This window comes from Varanus komodoensis, unplaced genomic scaffold (assembly GCF_004798865.1).
Source record: "Varanus komodoensis strain SLA01 unplaced genomic scaffold, ASM479886v1 scaffold30, whole genome shotgun sequence".
Classification (NCBI taxonomy): domain Eukaryota; kingdom Metazoa; phylum Chordata; class Lepidosauria; order Squamata; family Varanidae; genus Varanus; species Varanus komodoensis.
The window spans coordinates 170,575-195,369 of NW_025335762.1; the positions used below are offsets into that span (position 1 = coordinate 170,575).

A 24,795-nucleotide genomic window follows, 5' to 3' on the forward strand; every position below is an offset into this window, starting at 1 on the left:
CTCCATCTCAGCCTTGCCCTGCTCCATCTCCATCTCAGCCTTGCCCTGCTCTGTCTTCTTCCACCAACATGCAGCCTTCCCTCGGCTCCTTCCCCCATCTGTCCTTGCTGCTTCTTGCGCAGTTTTCCCATCCTCCCCAGTCCCCTACCTGCCTCATTCTCTCCTCCTCCTCCTCCCCATCTCCCTACTACTTCTTCCTCCAGGCCTCTAACTTAGCTCTTTTTCTCACCCTTCCCAGCCCCTGGTCTCCTTTACACGCAGCAAGTTTATGGAGACATAAACTTAGAAACTTGTCCTAAACTTTTGAGGGTATTTTTCCTTCCCCTTGGGACTGGGAAAAAGTATATGCATATGGATGGGGTGAGCAGAGCAATCCTATGCAAGGTTCTTGAGAAGTAATTCCCACAGTGCACAAGACTGTAGCCTTAAATGGTCTTGGGGTCACATCTGTGGCTTGCCGCTGGTGTTCACACCCGCTGTACTCGGTTGATTGAATGATTTGTCTTGTGACTAGCAAGTCACCAGTGGAGCCATTACAAGATTAGCCACACCCTCTGTGGGAGCCATTTTGTGGTGGTGCCCACAGGGCCTTCAGTATAAACGGAGAAGAGGGAATTTCAGCTGGTTTAGGTTGCATGCTAAGAAACACACAATGAGTAAACCTTTTCTACATAGCTATTAAAAGGGCAGAAGCCTTTTGTGTTCAGCCACTTTATTTGAGAATGATTTGTAAGCCTTGCCCCAGCAAAAAAGGGGGGCCAAAATGCTCGCAAAATGTTGGGAAATTCTGTCTCAAACCTTCTCTTCTTTCTGTCCAGCTGCAGGGAGAATCCCATGTTTGTAGTATGCAATGTTTGCTTTTCTGCAAAAATATTCAGCAAAACTGAAGGGACATTCATGGCCACATTTTTGGGTCTGGTCCGGTGTGCCAAGGAGCCCTCCAGAATTGCAGATTCCACATGCTCCGGGTACATTTATGCCTGAGGCGGCCAGCAGCTGCCTTCCCAGCGGTTGCTCTGTTCTTGCGGGGAGAGGAATTCTGACTTAGGGAAATGCCATCTGCATATGATTCCATGATAAAGTCGTTACCAGTATCATAATTATAATTTTGCAGTGCCATCTATATACCCAGCACACCACAGGGCGACATAAGAAAGAAGGGGAAAAGATTCCTGTCCCAAGGTGCATACAATCTGAAATTTAGATAGCTGAGGAAACAATATTCTTCTGCCTGAAAAGTTTGTTTGATTTATTGGCTTCAGAGAATCGGATCAAGACTTTTCTGTTTCACCATCATTTTGGATTTTCTTCGTCTCTTTTGTTTTTTGTTTGTTTGTTTGTTTGTTTGTTTTTTGAGGGGTGGATTTGTTGTCCTTCCTATGAGATTTTAAGTGCAGCCCTGCTTTTAAGCAATGTGATAATTCTATTGCATTGGCAATGTTATGTTTTTAACTGATGGTGTGAACTGCCATGGGGCATTGTAAATTCTTTTATTTATGGAAGTGTTAAGAGAGTGTTTAGAGGGGTTGCATGTGGATTCGTTCTCTGAGGACAGGAGCTTGGCGTCAGTTGCGGAAGAGGACTTGGAGGTTAAGCCAGTGGGCTGGAAAAGCTCTGTTGTGAGAAAGGATCCGAAAGGCTCGCCGAGGCTGATGGAGTGGGGGAGGGAAGGGCTGTGGGCAGGCTTCTAATGGGGAAGAAAGGCAGAAATAGTGGGGAAGAGCTGCCTGAAGCGTGCTGAGGGGCCTTGGGAGGTGGGAGCGAGGAGTGGGCCGCCTCCATTTATTCTCCGTAGGAGTGAGGCCGCACGTGCAAATGGTTTTGACCACCATGTGACTGACGTTCAGCAAAGCTGTGGGAGGCCAGAAGCAGCCGCTTGCTTGCTTGCTTGCTCGCTCGCTCGCTCGCTCGGGGCCTTCGGCTCCTGACCTTCCTGTGCTCTCTGTTGTATGCTCTTGTGGAAACCATCCCCCAGGATGCTGGAGCAGCTTGTGGGGTAGCAAGCAGATTGCCCTAAATTGCCCAGACATGCTCCTTTGAGGTCAGGAGGAGGGGATGTGGACAGTGCCAACAGGTTGTCCGAAGAAAAGGTGGGAGCGGGGACACAGGTGTGCTCGCTGCTGGAAGTGTTTGCAAGAAATCCTGCAATCTTGTCTCAGCTCTAGAGGGCATTTGTGCTGCCGTTTGCTTTCTACCAGCCAAATTTATGGGACGGGAAACAATTGAGGTTTGTGCCATGGGGTGGGATTCTCTCTCTGGGTGATAGCAAAGGCTCATGAACAATTTTCATATTGTGAGCATATTACGTTTCTTGCTGTGTCTGAAGCATCTGGAGAGGGCATGCTCCTAGATGCGTGAAAGGTTTGAGACCCTCTTCCTTCCTGCTAAGGCTCCTCAGAAGGGCTTCATCCTGATGGTCCATATTTCACGCTTGCTTTCGTGCTGGACCGGTGGAGCTGCTCTGCAGTGTTTCAGTGACCCAAACGGCTCGCAGCCCCACTTCTGTGAGGGAAGGGACAGAGGTCAATCCTCCCGAGAGGGAAGATCTCCCAGTGGGCAGGAGGGAGGGCGTGGAGGCAGCTGAGGGACTGCAGGCTGGACGGAGGCGGTAAGTCAGCCCCACTGGAGAGGATGAGATCTGGAGGGCAGAGGAGCTGATTAGTGAGGGCGAGTGTGCAGAACCTTCCTGGTGCCTGTGGGCGGGAAGGGAGCTTGCTCAAGTGTGCCCTGTATGGTGAGCTGGAGGCCTTGGCCCAATGCATTTCTGTAAATAGGGGAAATGTGTCGATAGGGGTCACATATTTAACCCCATTGTGAAGTTCCAGCGGGCCCGCCACCCCTACTTTTACTCTGTTTGGTATAAGTGAGAGCCCCCTTTGGGTGGGTTCTGTAAATCAGGGAAGAGAGTAGAGTGGGTTCCCCATGCAGATAGCTCAGGTCAGCCCCGGGAAAAGAGCTCCGCTCCACCCAAAGACTTCAGAGCAATCCTGGCCTGGGGCCTCCGGGTGTTCTGGACTTCCAGCTGCTGTCAGCGCAGCCGATGCTCAGCAACTCTGGGAGTGGTTGCCTTAAACATCTGGAAAGCACCAAGTTGGGGGAAGCAGACCAAGGAAAAGCCCTTGGAGCCTTGCAGAAAAGCCTCCAGACATCACATTTGGAGCATATCAGTTTGGAGTAGGGATGCTTTAGAGAACGTAAGAATCAAACAATTTGGGGTAGTTAAACATCTCCCAGCAATCGGTTCCTCTGAAATCTCAGCAGTGGTCATTATCTCTGGAAAGAAGCCTGCATGCGCTCGGCAGAAAATAGAGGACAAATTCACGGATGAAGCGGCAGGGCACCCACTATAAATCATTGTGAGGGAACGTGCGATTTTGCACTTCTCCGAAAGGGCACATCAGCAGCGGATGGGGGAAGCAAGGATAGGCCACAGCTGTGGGAAGCCAGTGCTGAAGCTCCAGCAGCGCTGACCCTTGCTGAGGCATTTCTCATGCAGGTGTACAGCCCGAAGCGTGTGTTCCCATCGGTGAGGCGCCTCACTAGCTGCCTCTCCAATAGTATGTAGGCTTTCAGGTAATTCCAGCCTGCTTTGCTTTAGAATTAAGCACTGCTTTGGGTCATATTTCCATCTTTAGCGACTGCCTTTCTGGTACAGCTGAATGTAGGAAAGGTAGAATCCACCTACGACGTTTCCCCAAAGGATGCACTCTCTGTTCCCAGGTCCCGGGCTTCTGTGCGGTTTCCTTTCCACTTTCTGCAGTGCTTCTCAGACTTACTGCCCTCAACTTTCAGCAAAATCCTGGTATTTGGGCTCTACCCCTTTTGCCTCTGGCCACGCCCCATTTGCCTTTGGCCACGCCCAGGGCTCAACTGCAGCCCCGCCTTGCAGGAGGTGCTCCAGAATGGATTGTGATCCTTGCATGGAAAGGGCACTAGAATATTTTTAAATCTCTGGAGGTGAAGCCATCCCTGGGATCGCACCAGCCAGAAATGCCCTCACCGTGTGGCAAAGTGCAAGGGACAGATTTCGGGATGCTGGTTTGGGCTTTGGTGCATGAATCAAACTAACAGCATCCCTTCGAGGATTACCTCACAATGGGCCACTGAATTTTGTCTGGATGGAGTCAGGAACTTCTGTGTCTTTTGTTGGAGGGAGACAATAAAATCCTTGTGGCCTTTGGCTTCCTGTGCCCTCTAAGTGCTTCTGTGACTGTCAGATGCAAATCCTTGCTCCTCCATAAATCAGTATTTCTTGGCCTGGTCTCCCTCGCAGGGCTGTTGTGAAGACAGTCATGCCCCGAGCTTTTGGTGGAAGTGGACTGGAGGATAAAAAAATGACTCCATAAAAATGAGAATGAAAACCTGTGGGGTAGGCCAGGCTTCCCCATGCAACCCGGTCATGGCCAAGGTGACGTTCCCCAGGTCGATGTCCGCCATGCACGCAACCTCTGTGGTGTTCACCATTTGATTCAACCGCACCCTCATGGCCGTCCTGCACGTGGCTCTGGATAGGACTATAATAGGCAGCACCGTTTCTTGTGGCAGTTTGGGAGTCCCCGCTTGGCTACCAAGCACTCTGGGTACCTTTGGGTGCCACTGCCTCTCAGCCTGACCTACCTCGCAGGGTTGTTGTGGTGAGGCTTACTAAAATGGAGAGCAGGGACTCTTGCCCTGGGTTTTTTGTGCAGAGAAAAAGGCAGAAACTGAAGAAAGCATATACTGATGATATTTTTCATTCTCTAAAATAAAAAATTCTGCAATGCATTCCCAGATCCCTGTGTTGCCGTTTCTCCTAAATGCCTGGAAGGTTGTTTGTCTAGCAGAGTCCCCGAAAGGCTCTGCCCTTCCTTCTGCTTGGCGCCGGAAGCGCTTGCTTTATGGCAGTTCGAACAGCATCTCCGTTGGGGTTTTTCCAGCAGGGAAACAATGCAGAGCAGGCTGGACCAGCTTGGCATTCCCCAACTTGATGCCCCCCAGATGCTTAGAATGGATTAGCCCAAACTTGCATGCCAGCCAGCAAGAAACCTGGGAGCTGTAGTCCAGAACTGTTTGGAGGGCCCCAGGGTGAAGAAGGCCAGACTGGGGGGTCCCAAGCTCTCCTGACGCACCCGTGTGGGATCGCTGCTGGACCTCCAGGCGCACAGACGTCTCCCGGGCACGGCCTGCACCTTCCCCCGTGCCGTGCCTCCTGGGAGTGGCAGCAGGAGAATGGAATCCCTTCCCTGGGACTTGTTTGCTCAGGGCTGGGTCTTTCTGCATTGTCAGCCTGCAGACACACCCGCGAGCGAGCGAGCGGAGAAGGGCTGCCTGCCCGCTCTTGGCCCTCAGCCGCCGGCAGAAGAGCCAGGAGCTGGGTGCATCCCCCTGGGTGCATCCAAGTGGCCAGACCTGCCGGTGGCCTGGGCCACACCGGCTGGGTTTTTTTGCAGTGTTTTCGGTGTGCTTTTGTGAGCAGGAGGGAACTGCTTCAGCTATTAGGAAGCATGGGAGCAAAATATGATAATAATTCTGATGGCAATGAGAATGTGTGAGGTGCTCTGCATGAAGAACATGGAAATGGATCACTATTGGTAATAATAAACAAGCTGGAGAAATACGTAGCTTGCTTGTAAACAGCAACTGCTTGTGGCCGGAGTGTCAACATTAGATGGGGAGAGCCGAGTTCAAATCCTTGTTCTGAAGCTCTAGGAGGATGCGTGGCCTGGAGACTGAGAGCAGCCTTCTGAGGAACAAAGATTTCGCGTCCCCCGATGTTTGTGAACCCTGGCTTTTGTTCCATTGCTACCTTTGGTCAAGTAGGTTTTGTAGGCGTGGGAATCAACAATCCATTGCAAGCAATGGCCGTTCCTTCAAATTGCACTGAAATTCTGGGGGGAAAACCCAGAGCTGTCCCCACATACTTGCTGTGAGGTTAAAAGGAGGAAACTTTCTGTTATCTGCACAGAATTGAAAAACAAACGCCAACAATGCAAAATGTAACAAGCGTATCCTGCAGTGGAGAAAAACTCTGCCTCTTTCTGTCTCCAACTGATTAGAGATAAACTAAACCCGTCCTTTAATTTCTGGGACATGAAATACTGCATGGAAATCTTCCTGGGATGGCTGAAAGATTTGGGAGCCATGATAGACCTGTGTTGGTGATTCTTCTCCTCCCTGAGCCCCACCTTCTTAAAAAGGGGAGAGTGGGAGCCCAGAGTTTTGCAAATGAATTAATGGACAAACAGCAGAATTACACAATCCAGTCCTGGGTGAAAGATAATTGCAGTGGTTATTTAAAGCAAAAGACATAAGCAAAGCACTTGTAGAAAGGCACAAGAGTATCTTGCTGTGAATTTATTCTGTATAAACTGTAGGGTTCAATCCAGTGCAAGGTCAGGCTGGGGAAAATAGAGTTCCCAGAATCCCTCTGCCAGTGAAGGAGCATTCTGGGAGTTCTGGGCCTCTTTTTCTGCCTAAACATGAATAGATTTTAGTGCTGATTGAGGCATGCAGGGAGTTTGGCTGTCCAACCTTGCATAGAATCGGGTCCTTCAGCGTGCAGCCCCTTTGTCTTCGTGTCTCCATGATGGAAAATTGCTTAGAGAATACCAGATTATGAACCCTGTCTCCGTTCTTCCCCACCCCACCCTGGAGCCATAAAGGGCCCGCCCAGGTGAAGGACCTCATAAAGATGCTTGTGGGCTATTTCTTTTTATTTCTTGATAAGGTTCCAAGAGCTGATCTCTCTGTAGGTTCAAGAATAGCAGCCTTCCCCACCTGAAAGTTCCAGAAAATTCCCTTGTTAGCTGAGGTGGAAAGGAGCTGAATTCTAAACATCCGAAGTGCACCAGGTGTAGGAAGGTTGGCATTCCTGGCGTTTTGGACTGGATGTAGCTGGAGAATCCAGTCTCCGTTTTCATCGGAGCGTCCCTCCCTCCCTCCAAGGTCTAGAGCAAATGTGTCTGCAGAGAAAAGGGGGCACCAACTTTATTTTATCTCTTTGAAGAGCCAAAGCAAGACTGGCCAGTTCTGGGGTAGAGAGGGCAGAATGTGGGGGCTGGGGGCCGCAGAATCTGCATTTTAATGGCTTCTTTAAACCCAGATTTATTTTGGCTGGATCAGTAAAAATGCCACCCTGTAAAATGGCAACTCTCCTCTCCTTTCCATGAATCTGCCTAGTGCAGGGTGTGAGGTGTAGGAAAAGCAAAAAGCCCCCTTGAACTAGACACAATGTCTGTGTAGGGTAGACTTCTTGACTACAACTCCTATCATCCTCAGTGGCCCTGCAGGCTGAGTGTGCTGAGTACTTTTGTCTGACCAATCTCCCAAGCTTCAGGCTGTGAAGGTGGCCTATTTTATTTTATTTTATTTTTTATTTTATATTTTAAAGCATGTTGTGGGAACGAGCGTTCGGCAAGTTTTCCACATGACTCTTTCTCTCCGGAATTGCCTGGCTTTCTTGGCCCCTTTGTTTGGCATTAGTGCTAGTCCACATTTTTAAGAAAATTGCAGAGAAAGAAAAATGATGCGAGCAAACCAGTAATTAACACATCCTCTCATGCCCTGCAACACTCATACTGAAGAGGGGAGCAGATTCAGGGCAGGCAGGCTGATCCCACATGAAGGCTGGGATCCTGTGTGCCATTGCTTGGGAGAAGGCGCCTCGGAATAGTTTCTGGATCCCAAGCGTGCTCGCCTCTCGTTTACAGCTGGGAAGGGTTAAATGGATGACCCCTGGGAGGGGTCATGGCTCGCATTTTCCTTTCCTTCCTCTGGAAGCCTCGACTTCTGCTATTTCTGATTGCTTCCCAAAAAGGGCTCTGTGGTCCAATTGGTTGCTTGTCCCTAACTCTTGGGAAAGCATCTTTGGAAGGGCATGGGATTAATTTGGCTTCTGCCAGAGCAGGTGCCTGCTAGAAATGAGTTCAGCTCCCGCATTCTGACTGGGAGGAAAATGCGGTGCTTTGTTGTAAGCTGTCCTGAGGGTGTGCAAAGGACGGGATAGAAATGTTTTAAATAAATGGATGAATGAATTTGGAATAGGATCTCTGGAAGGAGTTCAAGATCCTAAAAATGGCATATGTTTCTGTTGCCCCTGGCCTCGTCATTCAGTGCAGTGGAGATGCTACCATGGTGGGCGACCCAAAATAAGAATTTTATTTAACATATTTAATACCCTGCCCATGAAATTTGGGTGCAGGGGATACTCCCGGGCTTCTTGCAGTCCCCTGGGACGCTCTGTGGCTGAGGAGAGGGTTCCCGGAGGTTAGACATCAGCTTCTTGGAGTGGCATCAACTGGAGGCAGTCCAGGAGAGTAACGCTGGCCTTCCCCAGCCCAGCACCCCCAACTTACGTTGGACCACACCACCTATCATCCGCAGCCTTGGGGCTGATGGAGATTGGGGCATGTGTGTCTGGAAGGTCAAGCAAGCTTGTCTGAGCCCTGGTGGGGTCCGCTTGACAGACCACCTCCCCACGCAGGAGATTGCCCTTTCCACTTGCTCACCCGAAAATCCACAGCCGCTGCCGCCGCCTCTCGAAAACCCAGCAAGGCCGCTCTTCTCCAGCTCCTGTAGCTTTGCGAAAGGGCTGCCCACTTTCCCGAGGACTTCTGCTCGGGCAGGCAGGGTGGCAGGGACTCGGTGGGTTTCTGCAACGATTAGTTGTTATTTGCAAGAAGGAGGCTGATACCAAGCTGGCTGGAGGATCAGTGCAAAGGTGGGGCGGGCCGTGCGCATTGCCGGGAACTCGGGAGTGTGGCTCTGTGCACAGGACTTCCGGGAGCCTGCCTGGGGCTCCTGTTTGGGGAACCTCAGCGGCTTGCGGTGGCGTTCCCCTGCCGGTGCTGTATTTCCCCCCACACTAGCACCAATAAGCAAGCTGCAGCATTCAGAGAGAGATAACCACAGTGCTGGAAGGGCTCTAAAGACCATCTCATAGAGGGACACAGAACCATGTGTCTCCAGAGGGGGCTGAACTAAACTCCCATTGTCCCCAGGTCATGCTGGCTGAGGCTGGTGGGAGCTGGAATGCAAAGCAACCTGGCTCCCAACTTCCCAGCAGCCTGACACACACAGGGAAAGCACCTCTGCTCTGGGGTGGGAGGCATGGCATGGACTAGCGGCCACCTGGACTAGTGGCCACGGATAGCCGCTTTCCCCACACAGCTCCCATTTGTCCCAGTCCCCTTTTGAAGTTGCCCAGATGGGTGACCCTCCCTCAGCCTTGTGCGAGTGACTTCCAGAGTTTATGGAAGTATGTTCCGGCAAGATGAGGGGCTGAGCAGGAATCCTGACTTGTAGGCGTCTCCTGACCTGAACTGGATGTGTGGAGCAGCGGAAGCCACAGATCCTGCATCGAGAAGTCCTGCCACTTCCTCTCCTCAAATTTCCTCCGTTGGCTTGAAATGCCAGGTCAGGAGCAAAGGCAGAGCCTCAGAGCAAACTGGGGAGTGACGGAAAACGTCTCGATCCCGCTGGATTTGGGAGGCAGCCCACCGGGACACCGAGCTTGGCACCCCCCTGAACGGTGCCCAAACCCTGAGGAGGCTGTGGAGAAACACCACAACGCATTCTGTTGCTCGGCTGAGACAGAAAACTAAAAAGGCGCATTTCTCAGAGCAGTGAAAATACAATGAATGCGAGAACTATGGCTGTGTGTTGCATTTTTAGTGGAAAGCCGTTTCCACTTGGCCTTTTCACAATTAGGGTTGGCTTGGCCAGGTAAACCAGGTAGTCCGTGGCTGATGACTTGCGTTGCAGGTTTGCTCTGCCCTTCCTTTCAGGGACGGAGAATGGCACCCTGGCTCTCTGCTCCCCTTGTCAAAGTCACCCCGTTGGCTCCATGGCTGAGCGGGGACTACAGCCCAGACTGCAGGAGTCCCAGCCCTGCGCCCTTAATCACGACACCACACTGGCTCCCATCCAGCACATCTGGAAGGCACCCAGCTGGAGAATCTAGCTCTGGGGAATTTATCTCCCAGCCTATGCACAGCTCATTATGTGGATCCACCAACTTTCCTGGGATTTACACCTGTGCGGGCTGAGAAAGAGTCATGCTGAATATTCAAGGGCTTTCCCGTCACTATTTATTTTATTAAAAGTCTTCCTTAATTACCTTTTAGCCCTTAACAGGGACATGTAGCAGTAAAACGGATAATACTGCTTCTGATTCTTCTGTGAACATCTCAAGTCTCCCAGAGAGGTGCATCTGCTGCCGGTGCCAAGCCAAATCCTTTTTTATTTTTGCAACATTTTAACATTTAATTGTTATTTTAATTGGCTTTTTATAGAGGATGTGATGCTGTGCTTTTTATTGTAGGACAGGATAGAAAAGCTTTAAATGAATGAAATTTTATTTATTTATTTGTTTGTTTTTCGATTTCTATCCTGCCTTTTTCCTACAAAGGGCTCAAGGCAGCTTACATCATTCTCCTCCTCCATCTCATCCCCACAACAACAACCCTGTGAGGTGGGTTGGGCTGAGAGTCTGTGACTGGCCCAAAGTCACCCAGTGGGCTCCATGGCTGAGCGGGGACTCGAACCCGGATCGCCTGAGTCCCAGTCCCATGCTCTTCACCACTACGCCACCCTGGCTCTCCACACTGGATGAATGATTTTCCAGCCCATCAGCTCAGCCCAGGACCCGGCTCTCTCCAGCCTCAACGGGCTGCGAATATGCACTGAAATGACCAAAGGATGGCTTGGAAATCACGAGTTTTTCCAGCCCTGGAAACGCTGCCGTTGTCTTGGGTCACCCGGTACAGGTTTGCAGTGCAGGGCGACCCGTAATGGCATGATGTGGAAAGGAACCGAACTGTGCAGCAGTGGCCAAGCTGGCGGGGCGGCGGCAGCGAACGGTGCCAGCGCTGGGGAGCTTGCTTTGGTGCCGGAGAGGCAGGGGAGTATCCCAAGCGAGCACTGCAGCAAAGGCTGGGCTTGTTTGTGTAAATGGAGAGATAACCCGCTTGTGCTCATCTCTGGAGATGAACCCGCACTCCCAACCCTCAGGGCAGGTAACACAGCTCTCCTGGGATATGATTGATAGTTTTTCCCCTCCACCTCTTACCGGCTTTTCAGGTTCAGACCCTTTGCCAATGAACTTTGCAATGCTCCTGATGAGTTACCTGGAAGGGGCAGGGAGAGGAATGTTTCTTGGGGAGAAAAGGGGAGTTGGCCGAAACAGCTGGGTCCTTTTGAAAGAAAACCCTCCTAGAAGTTGTGCAGTTCTCTAGATTGGTCTCCAAGTTCATAGGCCCTGTTTATGGTGGTGGAAACGGAGCTAGGTTGTCCCTGGTTTTTTGCAGCGGGGCATTTGTCTCCGGCTCCCCGTGGGGAGACTCATTTTAATTATTAGTTGTGTGTGTGCGGAGGGCTCAAATAGATAATGCAAACAGCCCTGTTTCCACGGACTGTGCAGCAGCTCTCTGTGTGGCTTTCATAGTAATTCAGCAGCAGTGCAGGAAGACTTGGAGGTAGATCTTGGCTCCTCGCAGCATCCCAAACCCACCCGCTGAGTCAGCGGCCCCGCCCTTCCTTGCGGCGCTGAACAAAAAAGAACAAGTCACTGGGATTTCGCGCTCCCCTAGAGCGAGGCACCATGATGAGGCCGCTTGCAAGCGCATGGTGGCTTCCTGCAGGAGAAGAGGCCTGCAGAGCTGGTCAAGTAGCGATCCTTGGGCGAAGAGGTTCTCTTGCATCCAGGGATCCTGAACTAGGTCCTTTCCTTCTTCCTTAGCTTGTCCATCCACCCTGGGAAAGTAAATGCACACAGACGACAGACCAGCTGGACAACATGCAGCATCCGAGCCGTGTGCAGCCTTCCCACAGGGAATTCCGGGAGTAGGGGTGCTGGGATGGGGGTCTGTAGTATCCCTGGGCCAGAAGCCCGGTGTGGCATGGCTGGCAGTGGGTTGGAACAGGCTCGCATGATCTGGGCTCTAGTCCCCACCCGGCTGGGAAGCCCACTGGGTGGATTGGGCCAGTCACTGTTGCTCAGCCTGACCTACCTGAGAACAGGTGGCTACTTGGGCTCCTTGCAAGAGGAAGAAGGCAGGGTATGGTGTGAGAGTCACGCTAATTAAAGTAGCGCTGATGAAGAGCAAGCACTGCCTGCTCATGGCTGCCTGGACCCAGGGCGTCTTTCTGGCGCTGGGCTCCCAGGCCAGAAGCAGCGCCCTCGTTTCAGCGCAGCCGTGCTCTGGCACCGAAAGGCATTGCGCAAGGCTGGCAGAGCAGCTCCCCGACCCAGTTCAGGGCAGGGCGTTGCTCCCCAACCTGCTGCTTGCAGGCATTCACGCCTTCCCTGGGCTGCCACAAAGACCCTCCCTCAAATCGCAACAGCCTTGGCTGCACGGTCCGGTGGAGGCCCAAGCCTCATTCGGCTTTTCAGAGGACAGCAGAAGCCCCGGAGCGCGGGAGCAAAGCGGGGGCTTTCCCTGTGCGGGCGCAGCGTTCCGTCTCCTGGGAAATCTGGCAGCGGGGCCTAAAGCTGCCGTGGGCGACCTCACAGAGCCCACGGCCGCCCTCGCGAGCCATACCGCCCCCCTTCGCCGGTGTGGAGCTGGTCCGGAGGAAAACCAGTGGCTTGGCGCTGGTTTGGGGTGGCAAGGGGAGGCCGGCAAGAGACTGGTTCAGTTGCAAAACAGGCCGCGGTCGTTCTGCGTGTCACGTGTGCCCCGTTTAAGCCTTGGCGGCACTTTCTTTTGCCACGGAATGGCGGAAAGGCCATGCCGTTGCCGTCCTCAGTGGCCGTGTTTTGCAAACCAGACGCCTTGGCATGAAACAGAGGCGTTGCATTAATAAGCACATCTGCTGGGATTCGTGAGCGCTTCGGACCTCCTGGCACTTGGGCTCAGCAAAAGCTGAGAAGGCGGCTCACTCCACAAATACTTGTCCTCCTTTAAGTACTAATTAGCATTGCAAACGAGGCTGTCACCCCCAGTGGGATCTACTTGGGAGTAGGTCACTCCCCATTGATTGGGTCTGGGAATGCTGTGAGGCACACCCAGTGCTGCCTCTTGCACGCCTGACCTTTTCCCTTGCATTTGTAATCTGCTACACACCTATGCATGTGCTCAGCCTCATGTGTACTGGCTTTTAAATGTTTTGACCCTCTAGGTTCAGGGTTATTCCCTGGGGCAAGGCTAGGTGAGAAGTCGCACGTGTAATTAGCAACTGTGCAAGGAGCTTTTTAAAAAGATCTCCGTCTTCATTCGATTTCATTTTATTTTAATATGGGGAGCTCACAGCAGCTTGCAACAACAACCCAAAAATCTAACCATGAATAGCAGGTGTATCATTCTAAATAACGGCCACTAAAGCCAGTGCTCTCCAGATGTGTCGGACTACAAATCCCATGAACAGGGCATGAGGTTGGGGAACGCTGGGCTAAATATGCAAATATGCAGGAGATGATAGAACAGTGTTCTATGTTTTTCAGGACAGCTGATAGCAGGAGATCCACTTTTGTAAAAACTTGCATTGGGAGTCGTTGTTGTTAGTCGTGAAGTTGTGTCTGACCCATCGCGACCCCAGGGACAACACTCCTCCAGGCCTTCCTGTCCACCATCCCCTGGAGTCCACCCAAGCTCAAACCCACTGCTGCTGGGGCTCCATCCAGCCACCTCATCCTCTGCCGTCCCCTCCTTCTTTTGCCATCTATTGTTCCCAGCATCAGGCTCTTCTCCAGGGAGTCCTTCCTTCTCATTAGGTGGCCAAAGTATTTGAGTTTCATCTTCAGGATCTGGCCTTCTAAAGAGCAGTCAGGGCTGATCTCCTCTGGGACTGACCAGTTTGATCACCTTGCAGTCCAGGGGACTCGCAGGAGTTGCATTGGGAGTACAGCTCCCATTCTCCCCAGTGGAAACTTTTCATCCAGTGCAGAGCAGATTCAGTGCTGAGTGGAACCCCATGAGGGGCAGGGCCGTGTTCCCATCACCTCCTGCACCCTGCAGATCTCCCACCAGCAGTTCAGGGGAAGATGGGCTTTGTGCTGGTGGCATCTTGGACAATCATTTTATGCCTCTGATCCACAGCTCTGAGAACTGGGCCAGAGTAGCGTACACCACAACAAAACACGTCTTCAGAATTCTGTGGGCAGTCATGTGGGGCAAAGGATTTTCTCCAGACGGGAAGTTTTGCAGGGCTTTCTTTTTCCATAGCAGATTTTCAGCTTCGGAAGTTTCTTGAAAAACTGCAAGCAGTTTCCCATTGTACAAACAGTCTGAGGCAAGTTTGGAAGTTCTGAAGTTGTAGCAGAGTGGAGAAAAGTCTTCTAGGAAGACAGCCGTTTTGGCTGCCTTTGTGGTCTTCTCAATGTTAAGCAGAGGTAGGGCATGGCGCAGAGGGGACGTCGGCTGCCTCTCCTCCCCGGGTGGGCTCCTGGGAGCGCCTGGCTCAGTGCCGTTGGGCTGCCAAGAGGAGCATGGCTGTATCCGGGGAACCCTGGGACTGCTTGCCGGGCTCAGGTTCTTCCACACAGCAAGATGCAGAGCTAGTGTGGATGCTGGCCCGGTGGAAGGGGGAACAGTTCGGCACAGAGGGTCATGGCCAGCTGGCCGGCCCACTGGCTGCCTCCTCACACCTGGTTTGCGAGGTATTTATTTATTTATAAGTTTTCTAGACTGTCCCTTCCCAAAGGTGTGGGGCGATTTAACAATACAGAATGTAAAATAAAACACGGTGTCCTAAAAATCCAACTAGCAATAAAACCCCAATTAAAACAATCAGATCTTAAAACATTGGGAAAATAAAAAGGTTTTAGCCTGGCACCAAAAAGAATAAAGTGTTGGCACCAGGCAAACCTCTCTGGGGAGCGCATTCCACAACCGGGGCCACCGCAGAGAAGGCCCTTCTCCAGGTATCCAGCCTCCTAATCTCCTTCAGGGAGGTCACCCGGGGAAGAGTGTGTGCCCCAGATCTTAGGGGGCGGGCAGGCACATATGGAGGGAGGCGCTCCTTCAGGTAACCAGGCCCTAAGCCATTAGGGTAGTAGTAGCCCGAAATGAGACCAGGCCTCCATGCCACTGCCCGCCATCGCAAGTTCGCCGCTGCCTCGCGCGAGAACTTCCTCTGACCCCAGCTGTGCCTTCCTGGGGCTCCTGATCAAAAGAGAGGGACGCAGGGTGGAGGCTAGTGGCTACCTTCAGGTGTGCAAGTGAAGCCAGAGACTCATCGCTGGACTACTGCTCCCGTCTTTCTCATTTATTTATTTGTCTATTGAAACTTTTTTAGACTGTTCTTTACCATGGTCTCAGGACGGTTTAACAATAAGACAAAATAGGAAAAAACACAGCATCCTAGTCAAATTCTTAACCAATCAGCAATAACAACCATATTAAAACAGTCAAACCTTAAAACATTGGAAAAATAAAAAGGTTTTGGCCTGACACTGAAAGGAATAAAGGGACAGCACCAGGCAAGCCTCTCTGGGGAGCATATTCCACAGTTGGGGTGCCACCGCAGAGAAGGCCCTTCTCTGGGTAGTTGCTCTCCTGTTACCCTTCAAGGAGGGCTCCTGGAGAAGAGCCTCTGCCCCAGATCTGAAGGATGGAAGGAGACACTCCTTCAGGTGACCAGGCCCTGACCCATCTCTCCCCAACATGGACTCTGCCGCTGGGCCAGCTGGAGGGCTACCCGTTCCCCACCGCTGTTCTGCAGCCTCCGAAGAGTTCAGGTCCATGGCGGTGTCTCCGGTGCACAAACAGTGAGGGGTTCGCTTTGCAGCCCAGGCTGGAGCGGGAGCCTGGCAGGGCCCACATTTGCTGCTCTTTGTTCATCACCGGGGGTTCGGCATCTTCTGGCCTTTGGCTCCGCTTCTCTCCCAGCTCCTGCCATTCTGTCCTGGTGCCAACCTGTCTGCAGTGCCAGGGTGGAAAGCAAGCCCCTGGCCTCTTCCCACATTCTTCCATTGGGGCTGTGACTCGCAAGCGTTGTGCGGGCAGGCCAGCTCGAGCTGCCGCTACCCACAGGAGCCTTCTCCCCGACTGAGGTCACTGTCTCCTATTTTTAGAGCCAGAGTTTGTGTGACTTAATCCTCTTCAATTACGGCTGTCTGGGAACCAGCAAGTGGGGTGGAGGGAAGCGGAGCTTACCCGGTTGGCTGGCGCATGTCAAAACTGAAATCTACTGGCAAGGAACATGTCTGTGATGCTTGGGGGGGGGTCGATTGAGCCCCCACGTGCCTGATCTAAAGCTGGGCACCTTCTCTTCACCTGCTCCCAGATTTTATGATTGGAATGGCTGGGGCTTCTTCATGCAAAGCGGGACTGAGCTGCAGCCCCTTCCTGACAGAAGCGGTCGCCTTGCAGCAGGCCCCGGTGGTTTTCCCCGCCGTCGCCAGCGCGTCTTGCGCTTGGCCATTGCCTTCTAACCGTTTGGGCCTTCGGTCCCAGCGCTGTGGAATGGGTAGGTGCTTATGAAAAGGGAAGACCTCGTCTCTTTCAAATTTAAAACCTTCAAGTTCCTCCATGTGCTTATCATAGTGATGCCCATAATTCAGTTTGTCATCGTCTTTTTGCTCCAGACAAAATAGAACTGATGGATTTCACTGCTACAAAATGCAGTAATAGCCCGCTGTGAGAGGTCCTGGCCTTTATTTTATTTCTTAAGGCTCTTTTTAGCAACCGGTCCTTAAAAAAGCAACCCTGAGAGCTTGGCTGGCTGCACAGGGAGATGCTGTGCTGCAGCACCAGTGTTGCGTGGGTCCCCCCAGCTGGGTTTTGCGTTTGGCTCCTCAGTTGCATTTAGGGTTTGGGGCAGGTGACTTTTCTTTTAGATTCACTGGTTTTCCTTCAGGGAAATGAGAGTTTTGTGTTCAGCCCTGGCACCATGGCAGTGATTTTATGAATGGAGAAGCCCCCACCATGGTGGCCATTTTGTGAAAGTGTCCTTGATTCTCTCAAAATATCAAATGCTGGGAAGGGTAAATGTACAAATGTACGAATTGCAGCAACGGACGCCTATGTAATGCATCTGTAATAGTTTTAGTAACAATTATACATACCTGTCAACAAAAGTGGACTTGATACCCTATTAATTCCCTGCTTGAAGGTGCTGTCTGGGTGCCACCTATTCCAAGGCTGAAAGCAAAATAATCCATTGCTTTTTAGGAATCAAATGTTTATCCTTCTGGGATGGCAGAAGATCGTATCCATCTTCCAACTGCCAAGACATTGCGCTGACCAAGAATTCCAAAGGTGCCCACTAGCCGCCCCAGAAGTTGGGGGATCCTGATGTGAGCAGTCACGTCCGAGGCCATGGATTCCTCCACGGATTCCGCCCCCCCCCCCACTGCAAAGCGTCTACCCTGGTCGCCATCGCTGTTGCTTTGAAGCCACCATTGCCAGCCAGCTGCACTGCAGCCACAGCAAGTTTTCCTTTCATGAGAAAGGAAGAAAACACATCTGTCCCCAAAGCCATTAAAATCTGACATGTTTCTGTCCGCTTGTGCACTTTTCGATTTTGGAGACAACATGCCCTGGATTGTCTGCTTCAGATAGCAAAACTTCTTGGGCCTGGACTGGTTGGAAAACGTGCCCCCCCCCCCCCCCGGTTTGGCTCCGCGGTCTCATCCACTCCCAGAATGACGGATCAAACCAGGACACAATCCACAAGTCAGCACGTGCCGTTCATGCAGTTGCCACGCTCCGCGGCCAGTGTCTGCCAGTGGCCAGAGGCAGTAAGGAATACTGGGAAAGCTGGACTGAATGGCTGGGAAAGGACCACATTTGCAAGTAAACTGCAAGCTTCAGAATAGCCATCCTGACGTTTTGGACAACAGCTCCCAGCATTCCTGACTATTGCTGAATGCTGGCTGGGGCTGATGGGTGTTGAAGTCCAAAACAACTGCGGGTGCTACACTGGGAAGGCTTGCTTTCAGTGATGGTCTGATGCTGACGTCTCCTGGCAGGTCTGGAAAAGACCCCTGTCTGGAACCAGGGAGGTGTTGCTGCTGCACACCGTGCCAAGCTCCCTGGAAGGCTGCTTTCCCTGTTCCGTTAGCCTTTTTTTCGGGGCGGCAAGAGAACAAGTCATGTGGTTGCTGCCATGACCCCCAGTCGTGCCAGAGCCACTCCTTGTTTGCTTTTTAGCGGGGCCCTCGCTCTTCCAAGAGGCCTCAAGCACTTTACTGCCTCCCAACTGTTTACTTGTGGATTTCCCTGTCTCATAAACCCATAATGACGGGTTTACCAGGCAAAGGGGTGAGGTTGGAAGGGAGTGGCTCTTAATCACGTCTGTCTGCTGACTGTGGGACCTCAGAAAGCTCAGCCCGTCTTGTGCCACAACTGCCGCAGGCCAGAGTTCAGGCTTGGCGCTCGCGATGTGGCTTTCTTGAAGCCAGCCGTGCCTTACTCTCCAGCACCGCATTCCTCGAAAGGTGGCAAGGGTCTCTGGTGGTGCTCTTTGCAAAGTGCCCGTTTTGCCCCTCCCTTGCTTTCATCTCCACAGGAACCTCGTGCTTCCTGAGCATCCAGCAAGTAAGTCAACGAAGTGGTGGCCACCAACACGCACATTGTCCCTTCTCCTCTGACTGCTGCCACAAGTTTATGTACAGGAGGCCATGAAGGCAAAGCCTTGCTAGGTGCAGGGAAGGAAAAGCCCTGTCCGGCTCCTGCAGCGTGAATGCCTCTGCCACCTACCTGCTTTACGTCCAGCAGGAAAGGTTCAGCTTCACGTTTTCCCCTTGCCACCAGGACAGGCTGATCCTACGGGGCATGCCAAGGAGGTTTTAGCTCCTCTGGCAATGTGGCTGGCTGGTAGGAGGAGAAAGGTATCATCAGCGCTTTGTCCTGAACACGTTAGCAAGAGCTTCTCTGCTTGGATGTTCATACAGAAAAGCAGGGAGCTATCAGAGGAAGGACAGCAGGTACCCATTTTCCACAAGAGTCTCTGTCCAGCCTGTTGGTGCAGCTGATTGCCAGAAGAGGTGCTGAGCGCAACACCCTTACCCCAGCAGCGCGCTTGGTTCCCGCCTGGGCAGCAGGAGGCAAAGGGCCCCTCTACACCAAACACAGAAATGCACCAGATGGCCAGTAGCCCTACTGAGAACTAGCAACCCTGTGGGAAATTCCGATCAGGGTTATCTATTTCTGTACTGCTCAGCAGGCCTTTGAATTGTGGTGCTGGAGGAGACTCCTGCGAGTCCATTGGACCACAAGAGATCAAACTGGTCAGTCCCAGAGGAGATCAAACCTGACTGCTCTTTAGAAGGCCAGATACTGAAGGTGAAACTCCGATACTTCAGCCACCTAATGAGAAGGAAGGACTCCCTGGAGAAGAGCCTAATGCTGGGAACAATTGATGGGAAAAGGAGACGGGGACGCCAGAGGCTGGGGTAGCTGGGTGGGGCCACTGGGGCGGTGGGGGTGGGCTTGGGTGGACTCCGGGGGATGGTAGAGGACAGGAGAGCCTGAAGGAATGTTGTCCATGGGGTCGCGATGGGTCGGGCACCACTTTGCAACTAAACACAGCATTTTAACTCTTTAACTTTTTAGACCGTTCCCAGACTGTTCCTTACCGTGGTATCAGGATGGTTTAACAATAAGACAAATAGAATAAAACACAGCATCCTAGTCAAATTCTTAACCAATAAACAATAAAACTCATATTAAAACATCAAACCTTAAAACATTGGGAAAATAAAATTTGTTGCATGTGGATTGAGTTTAATAACTGTATAGGATCTTCAGTTCCCACTGAAAGAATCCAGATGTTCAAACATGCATTGGGAATTCCAGGAGTGCAATTTTTTAAAGAAATTGTGTTCTTGCAGTCATTGCTGCTTGCTCTTTTGTGGCTTTTCTGCTGTGTGGTGCTTGCTCCTTGTCTGCCCTGGATCGATGCACCTCTTGGCTTGCCTGTTGCGTGCAGCGTTCACCTGGCTTCACCTGTGCAATTGATGCGACCGTGCAGTAAAGCAGGCACAGTTGCAGGACGCACTGTGTGGCCCAGAGATTTTAAAGTCGTGCTTCTAATCCTGAGAACTGCGCTCAGACTCTGCAGTTGGGTTGTCATGGAATGTGGGTTATCATGCCGTCCGAACCCAGCCAAGATCCCGACCCAGGACTCCACAACCCACACTCAGCCCCTGAGTGTAAGCGATTGTGGTCTCTGAACAAAGTCAAGGTTTGTGAAGAGGTTCTAGAAGGTGCATAAGGAAGATCTGGGGAAATGCTAAAGGCCTGAAAGGTGGCTCAATAGAATTATCAGAGCCAGGATGGTGTCTTACCCCTTATAACAAGTAGCCAATCCAAAGCAAGTTATGGAGAGAGAGAGAGAGAGAGCGGGAGGGAGAATGCAAATTTACTCCAAAAGTAGAAAATGCAAATTTACTCCCCAACCATACAATCTGCATTCTATATCAAGAAAAGCAGAATTCCTCTGTCTACATAATTTAAATAAATGGATTTGATTTGCATAAGCATTATGGCTGGTGAAACTCTGCTTTTCTTGGTAGAGAATCTGGATTGCCGGATGGCCGAATTTCCCTTCCACTCCCACAGGATGGATTTGATGCTGCTCTGGTCAAGTCCTCAGCTCAGCTGGGCTCCTTAATGTCCACGGGTATCATTCACTAATGGACCGAGAGCACTGCATCTCTCCCGAAGGGCCGATTGCACCGATTAAACCCCGCCTTTCCAGCCTCCGCCACCTCCTTTCCTGTGGTTTTCGTGAACCACGTTATGCAATGCAAGGTGCATAACAAGGTGGAGTTTGTGGTCCTGTCATCCCTGGGGATTCCCTGGAGAATCTGCACACATGGACCAGATGCTTCCATGGATGGGCAGAACCCTGCCTCCCATCAAGGAAGGAGCGCTTGAGTGAACACCATGTCAGCCTGACCTGAATTGTCTGGTCATGCGCATTTCGTGCTTTGCTTTCAGTTTGCTTCAAAGTCATTTGTAACCTTTTAATTAGGGTTTTATTTTTAATTTGGGACGTTTTCATTAGTTACCTTGAGCGGCTTGTTTCGCTGGAAAGGCAGGGTGCAAATTATTTTTTAAAATACGGAGAGAGAACCATGGTTTCCGTCATTAGTAGTAGCTGGTAGCTGAGCACTTTTGGCAGGAGGGACTTCAGTTTGTGGCCTGTGGCCTGTGGCACTGGCATTTATTTATTTAATCCAGATATTTCCAGCCCCTTGGCAGAGTTCTCCCTCCTCTTATTTTTTTCTTCGCAACCCTTCCCTGTAAATTAGGCTGAAAGAAGAACAACAGGCTATTATTGGTATTATTACATTGCATTTAGAAGTTGCCTGTTTCTCTTGTGAGGAATTCGAGGTGGCTTGGATAGCTGCATTTTTGCCTCACGACAACAACCTTTCAAGGTGGGCTACGCTGAGAGTCCCTGATTGGCGGAAAGAGGGTTTCCCGATAGGTCTTGCGAACAAGATGGCATGTGACGATGTGGGTGTGCCTGGTTGCGAGCCGGCACTTTGGCCCGTCCGCCGTGGTGACGTTGCTTCCCGGAAAGGTTCTGGCGTGGTGGAATCCAAGAGCCGGATCCAGCCCATGCCTCCAAATCACCGCCTGCTCTTCCAGAGAAGTTGAACAATGCAGCAGACTTGCAGGAAATCGCAGCTCCTCTTCTGTGATTAGAAAAAGCGTGTAGTCGCTACCCTCTTCCTTGCCATCCTGGGAGGTCGTCTCCCACCCACGATGGAGAAGGGGGAAGTGGGCTTCTTCCCTCCCTAATTGCGATGGGCTGGGACACCTAATTGCCTTTTTCTCTAATGCTGTAATCGCACTCAGAATCACGCGGACGACTTGCCATTGTGTTGCGGGAATGCCCTGAAACACAGCATATTGTGCAACTGACGTGAGAGCTTTTACTTTATTTTGAAGTTGCCTTGTATGGGAAGACTCTCCCATTCCCCTCTCCCAGAGTTTGTAAATGCGTCTCCCTGGTAGCCTCCCTGGAAATCGGATGCAGCAGTGGAATTGAGGCACCTCGTGGCAGGGATGGTCCAGTCCAACCGATTGCAAGCCTGAGCTGGGGGCTTGAGTGGAGAAGTCAAGTGGGAGATCAGAGCGGAACCAGTTGGCTGCCAAGGAGAAATACCTGGCCGAAACCAGCGAGGCAAGAGTCTGCTGAACCCAGCCTGGTGTCCTCTGGAAGACATGAACAACTTCCAGCCATCCTGGCCAGGGGTGCTGGAAGTTGGAGTCTAACACGCCACGTGTACACCGGATCGGGGAAGGCCTCGGCAGCTAGGCCAGGGGGCTAGGCAGGAGCACCGTGATGGTGCAGGGAGCACGGTATGGCCCGGCTTCCTCCCGGCCGGTGCCCCCTGCGTCACCAATGCAGTTGCTTCCTGGCATCTGACAAGCGCCACGGCCCATTCAGGAGCACCCACCTCTGTGCTGGGGGTCAACCAGGCGGATGGTTTCCTGGGGCCACCATTCCGTGGCCGCGGTGAGTGGCAGGACCTGGTTTCCCAGGGCCCCCGGCTGCATCCTCCCGACCAGGCGGAGCTCTGGCGCCCGCGCAGCTCGCCTGGCTGGCGTGATAACCGAGTCGCTTCTCTCCCACAGGTAAATCGCACCTGGCCATTGTCCAGAAGGTGAACAGCGAAGGGGAGGGGGACCCCTTCTACGAGGTGCTGGGCCTGGTCACGCTGGAGGACGTGATCGAGGAGATCATCAAGTCGGAAATCCTGGATGAGTCGGACATGTACAGTTAAGTCCTTTCTATGTCTGCGCTGCTTGGGGGCGGGGGAGAGATTTCGGAGCACTAAGAAGGCCCTTCCGTGGGTCCCCCACGCACACTCTCCAGTGGTGTGTGTGGACTGCAGTCTGCGTGATTTGGATTTATCCATGCGATGTCCCAGTTGCATGGAGACGCACACACAAGCCGACACACACATCCCTAGAGGAAAAGTGCCACCAAACTGATCAAGGGACTGGAGCAAGACCTCCACGGGAAAAGACAACAGTGCCCAGGGTGTCTTAGCTTAGACAAGTGGTAGCGAAGGAGTCCTGGGAAAGAGAGTCTGAAGCTGTGCGTGGCACCGAGAAAGCGGCTAAAGCAAGCTTCTTCCCCTCCTTGACGTAAGACTTGAACCAGGGTTATCCCATGAAGCCAAGTGGTGGGAGATTCGGGGAAGATAAAAGGAAGGACAGCTTTAAAAATATGGAAAGGGTTATCTCCAGATGTCATGACGGTCACCAGATTTGGATGGCTTTAAAGCAGGATTGTTTGTTTATTATTAAATTTATATTCCAATGATCTGTGGTCCCGAAGGACATTCTCTGAGCAGATTGCAAAACACCCCGAATCAAAACAATAAGTTGCAATACTGCTAAGACAACAATATACATAATGTGACACTGAACCAATGATCTAAACAAACACTACCATAAACACAGTTCATAAGAATAGAATGCACAGCTGAGAGCTTAAATGGTAGCATAAGAATTACATTGATTGCCCTATTGTGGCAGGAACAGCTGTTAATGAGTCCTAGTGATGGAGGCTGTAGATTACCTCCAGTGTCTGAGGCAACATGCCCATCTACACCAGTGGCTGGGGAACATGGGTGGAGGGTGCATTTGCCTTCATGCCCACTGGAGGGCTTCCTAGGAGTGCCTGGTCAGGCAGGAGTAGCAGCCTGGGTTGGATCAGGCCGGCGGTGTGGGCTTCTGGGACGCAGCCGATGCCCTTGCGGGGAATACAGCCGGCCTGCATGCAATAATGCATTGCGTTGGCAAGCGCGTTTTCTCTGCGACGCCGTTCTTTGGATCATGTTCCTTCCCTCTGTGTAGCTGACAACCGCACCAAGAAGCGAGTGAGTAACCAGAAGAACAAGAGGGACTTCTCGGCCTTCAAAGACAACGACACGGAGTCCAAGGTGAAGATTTCCCCACAGCTGCTCCTGGCTGCTCACCGCTTCCTCTCCGTGGGTAAGAGGCCCCCTGGATTTCCTCCCCGAACCTGTCCCTCTGGGTAGAGGGGCACGGAGGGAGCCCCAGTGGGCAGGGCGCTCCCCTGACTGAGTCCCTGGGATTGCCACAGCTCGCAGGATCTCTTGGCCTTGTGCAGTTTATTGGCCGCGCTCCCTTTGTTTGTTTCTTGCCGTGCCCCTGCATGATGCGTTCGCTCCCGGTGGCAGAACACGTTCCCTGGTGCAAATGAATAACTGATTTGGCCTTAAGGGTGAGTGATGCATTATGCTCCAGTGACAAGTGATTAATTATGTCCTGATCATTTCTTATTAACTATTTCCTGAGTGTTAGCTAATTCGTAATTAAAGGGCAGCTCAGCTGCTGCAAGAGCCATTGCATCTTACGTGGCACAGTCCCCCGGCTGGACCGTAGCCCCCACTGGTCATCGGTGCAGGTGCAGAAGGCAAGGACAAGCACAAGGCGTTGGGCCCGAGGCCCTGGAAGAAGGCGTCTCTAAGGACACGGGAGCTGCTGCATGTGTAGAACAGAGCTGATAAATGCACGAGCCAAAAGGCCGAGCTTCATGGTTGACCTGGTTTGCTCAAGAGCAACAAAACAGACGGACTGGCTACCATTCCTGGCTCCGCCAGCCCTAAACCTGGGGTCATTTGCAGCAGGGGCAGGTGGAAGCTCAGTCTCCAACCCTTTTGGGGCTTCAGCGCCAGGGCATTGGCCTGCTTTGGGAAGTCCTAAATGTCCAGAGATCAACTGCGTGCCCCGATTTGAAGCAGTCTGGGGGTCTCCCAGATGTGTTGGACTACAGCTCCCAGTGTTCCCCAGCCAGATCCCAGCATCCCCCATGGCTGGCTGGAGGATGCTGGGAGCAGCTGCACTCTGGGAGGGCAAATTCCAGGTTAGGAAAGGCAAATTC

At 52.0% G+C, this 24,795-nt stretch overlaps 1 protein-coding gene across 1 annotated transcript in view; it reads left to right on the forward strand.

Annotated features, from left to right (window-relative positions):
* CNNM4 (cyclin and CBS domain divalent metal cation transport mediator 4) overlaps nt 1-24,795 on the forward strand; it is a 42,215-nt gene that overhangs the window by 5,030 nt on the left and 12,390 nt on the right. Inside the window, exons 3-4 of the mRNA XM_044437360.1 lie at nt 22,515-22,658; nt 23,745-23,882. Of these exons, the coding sequence (XP_044293295.1) occupies nt 22,515-22,658; nt 23,745-23,882 (282 nt within the window). The remainder of the gene's footprint in view (nt 1-22,514; nt 22,659-23,744; nt 23,883-24,795) is intronic.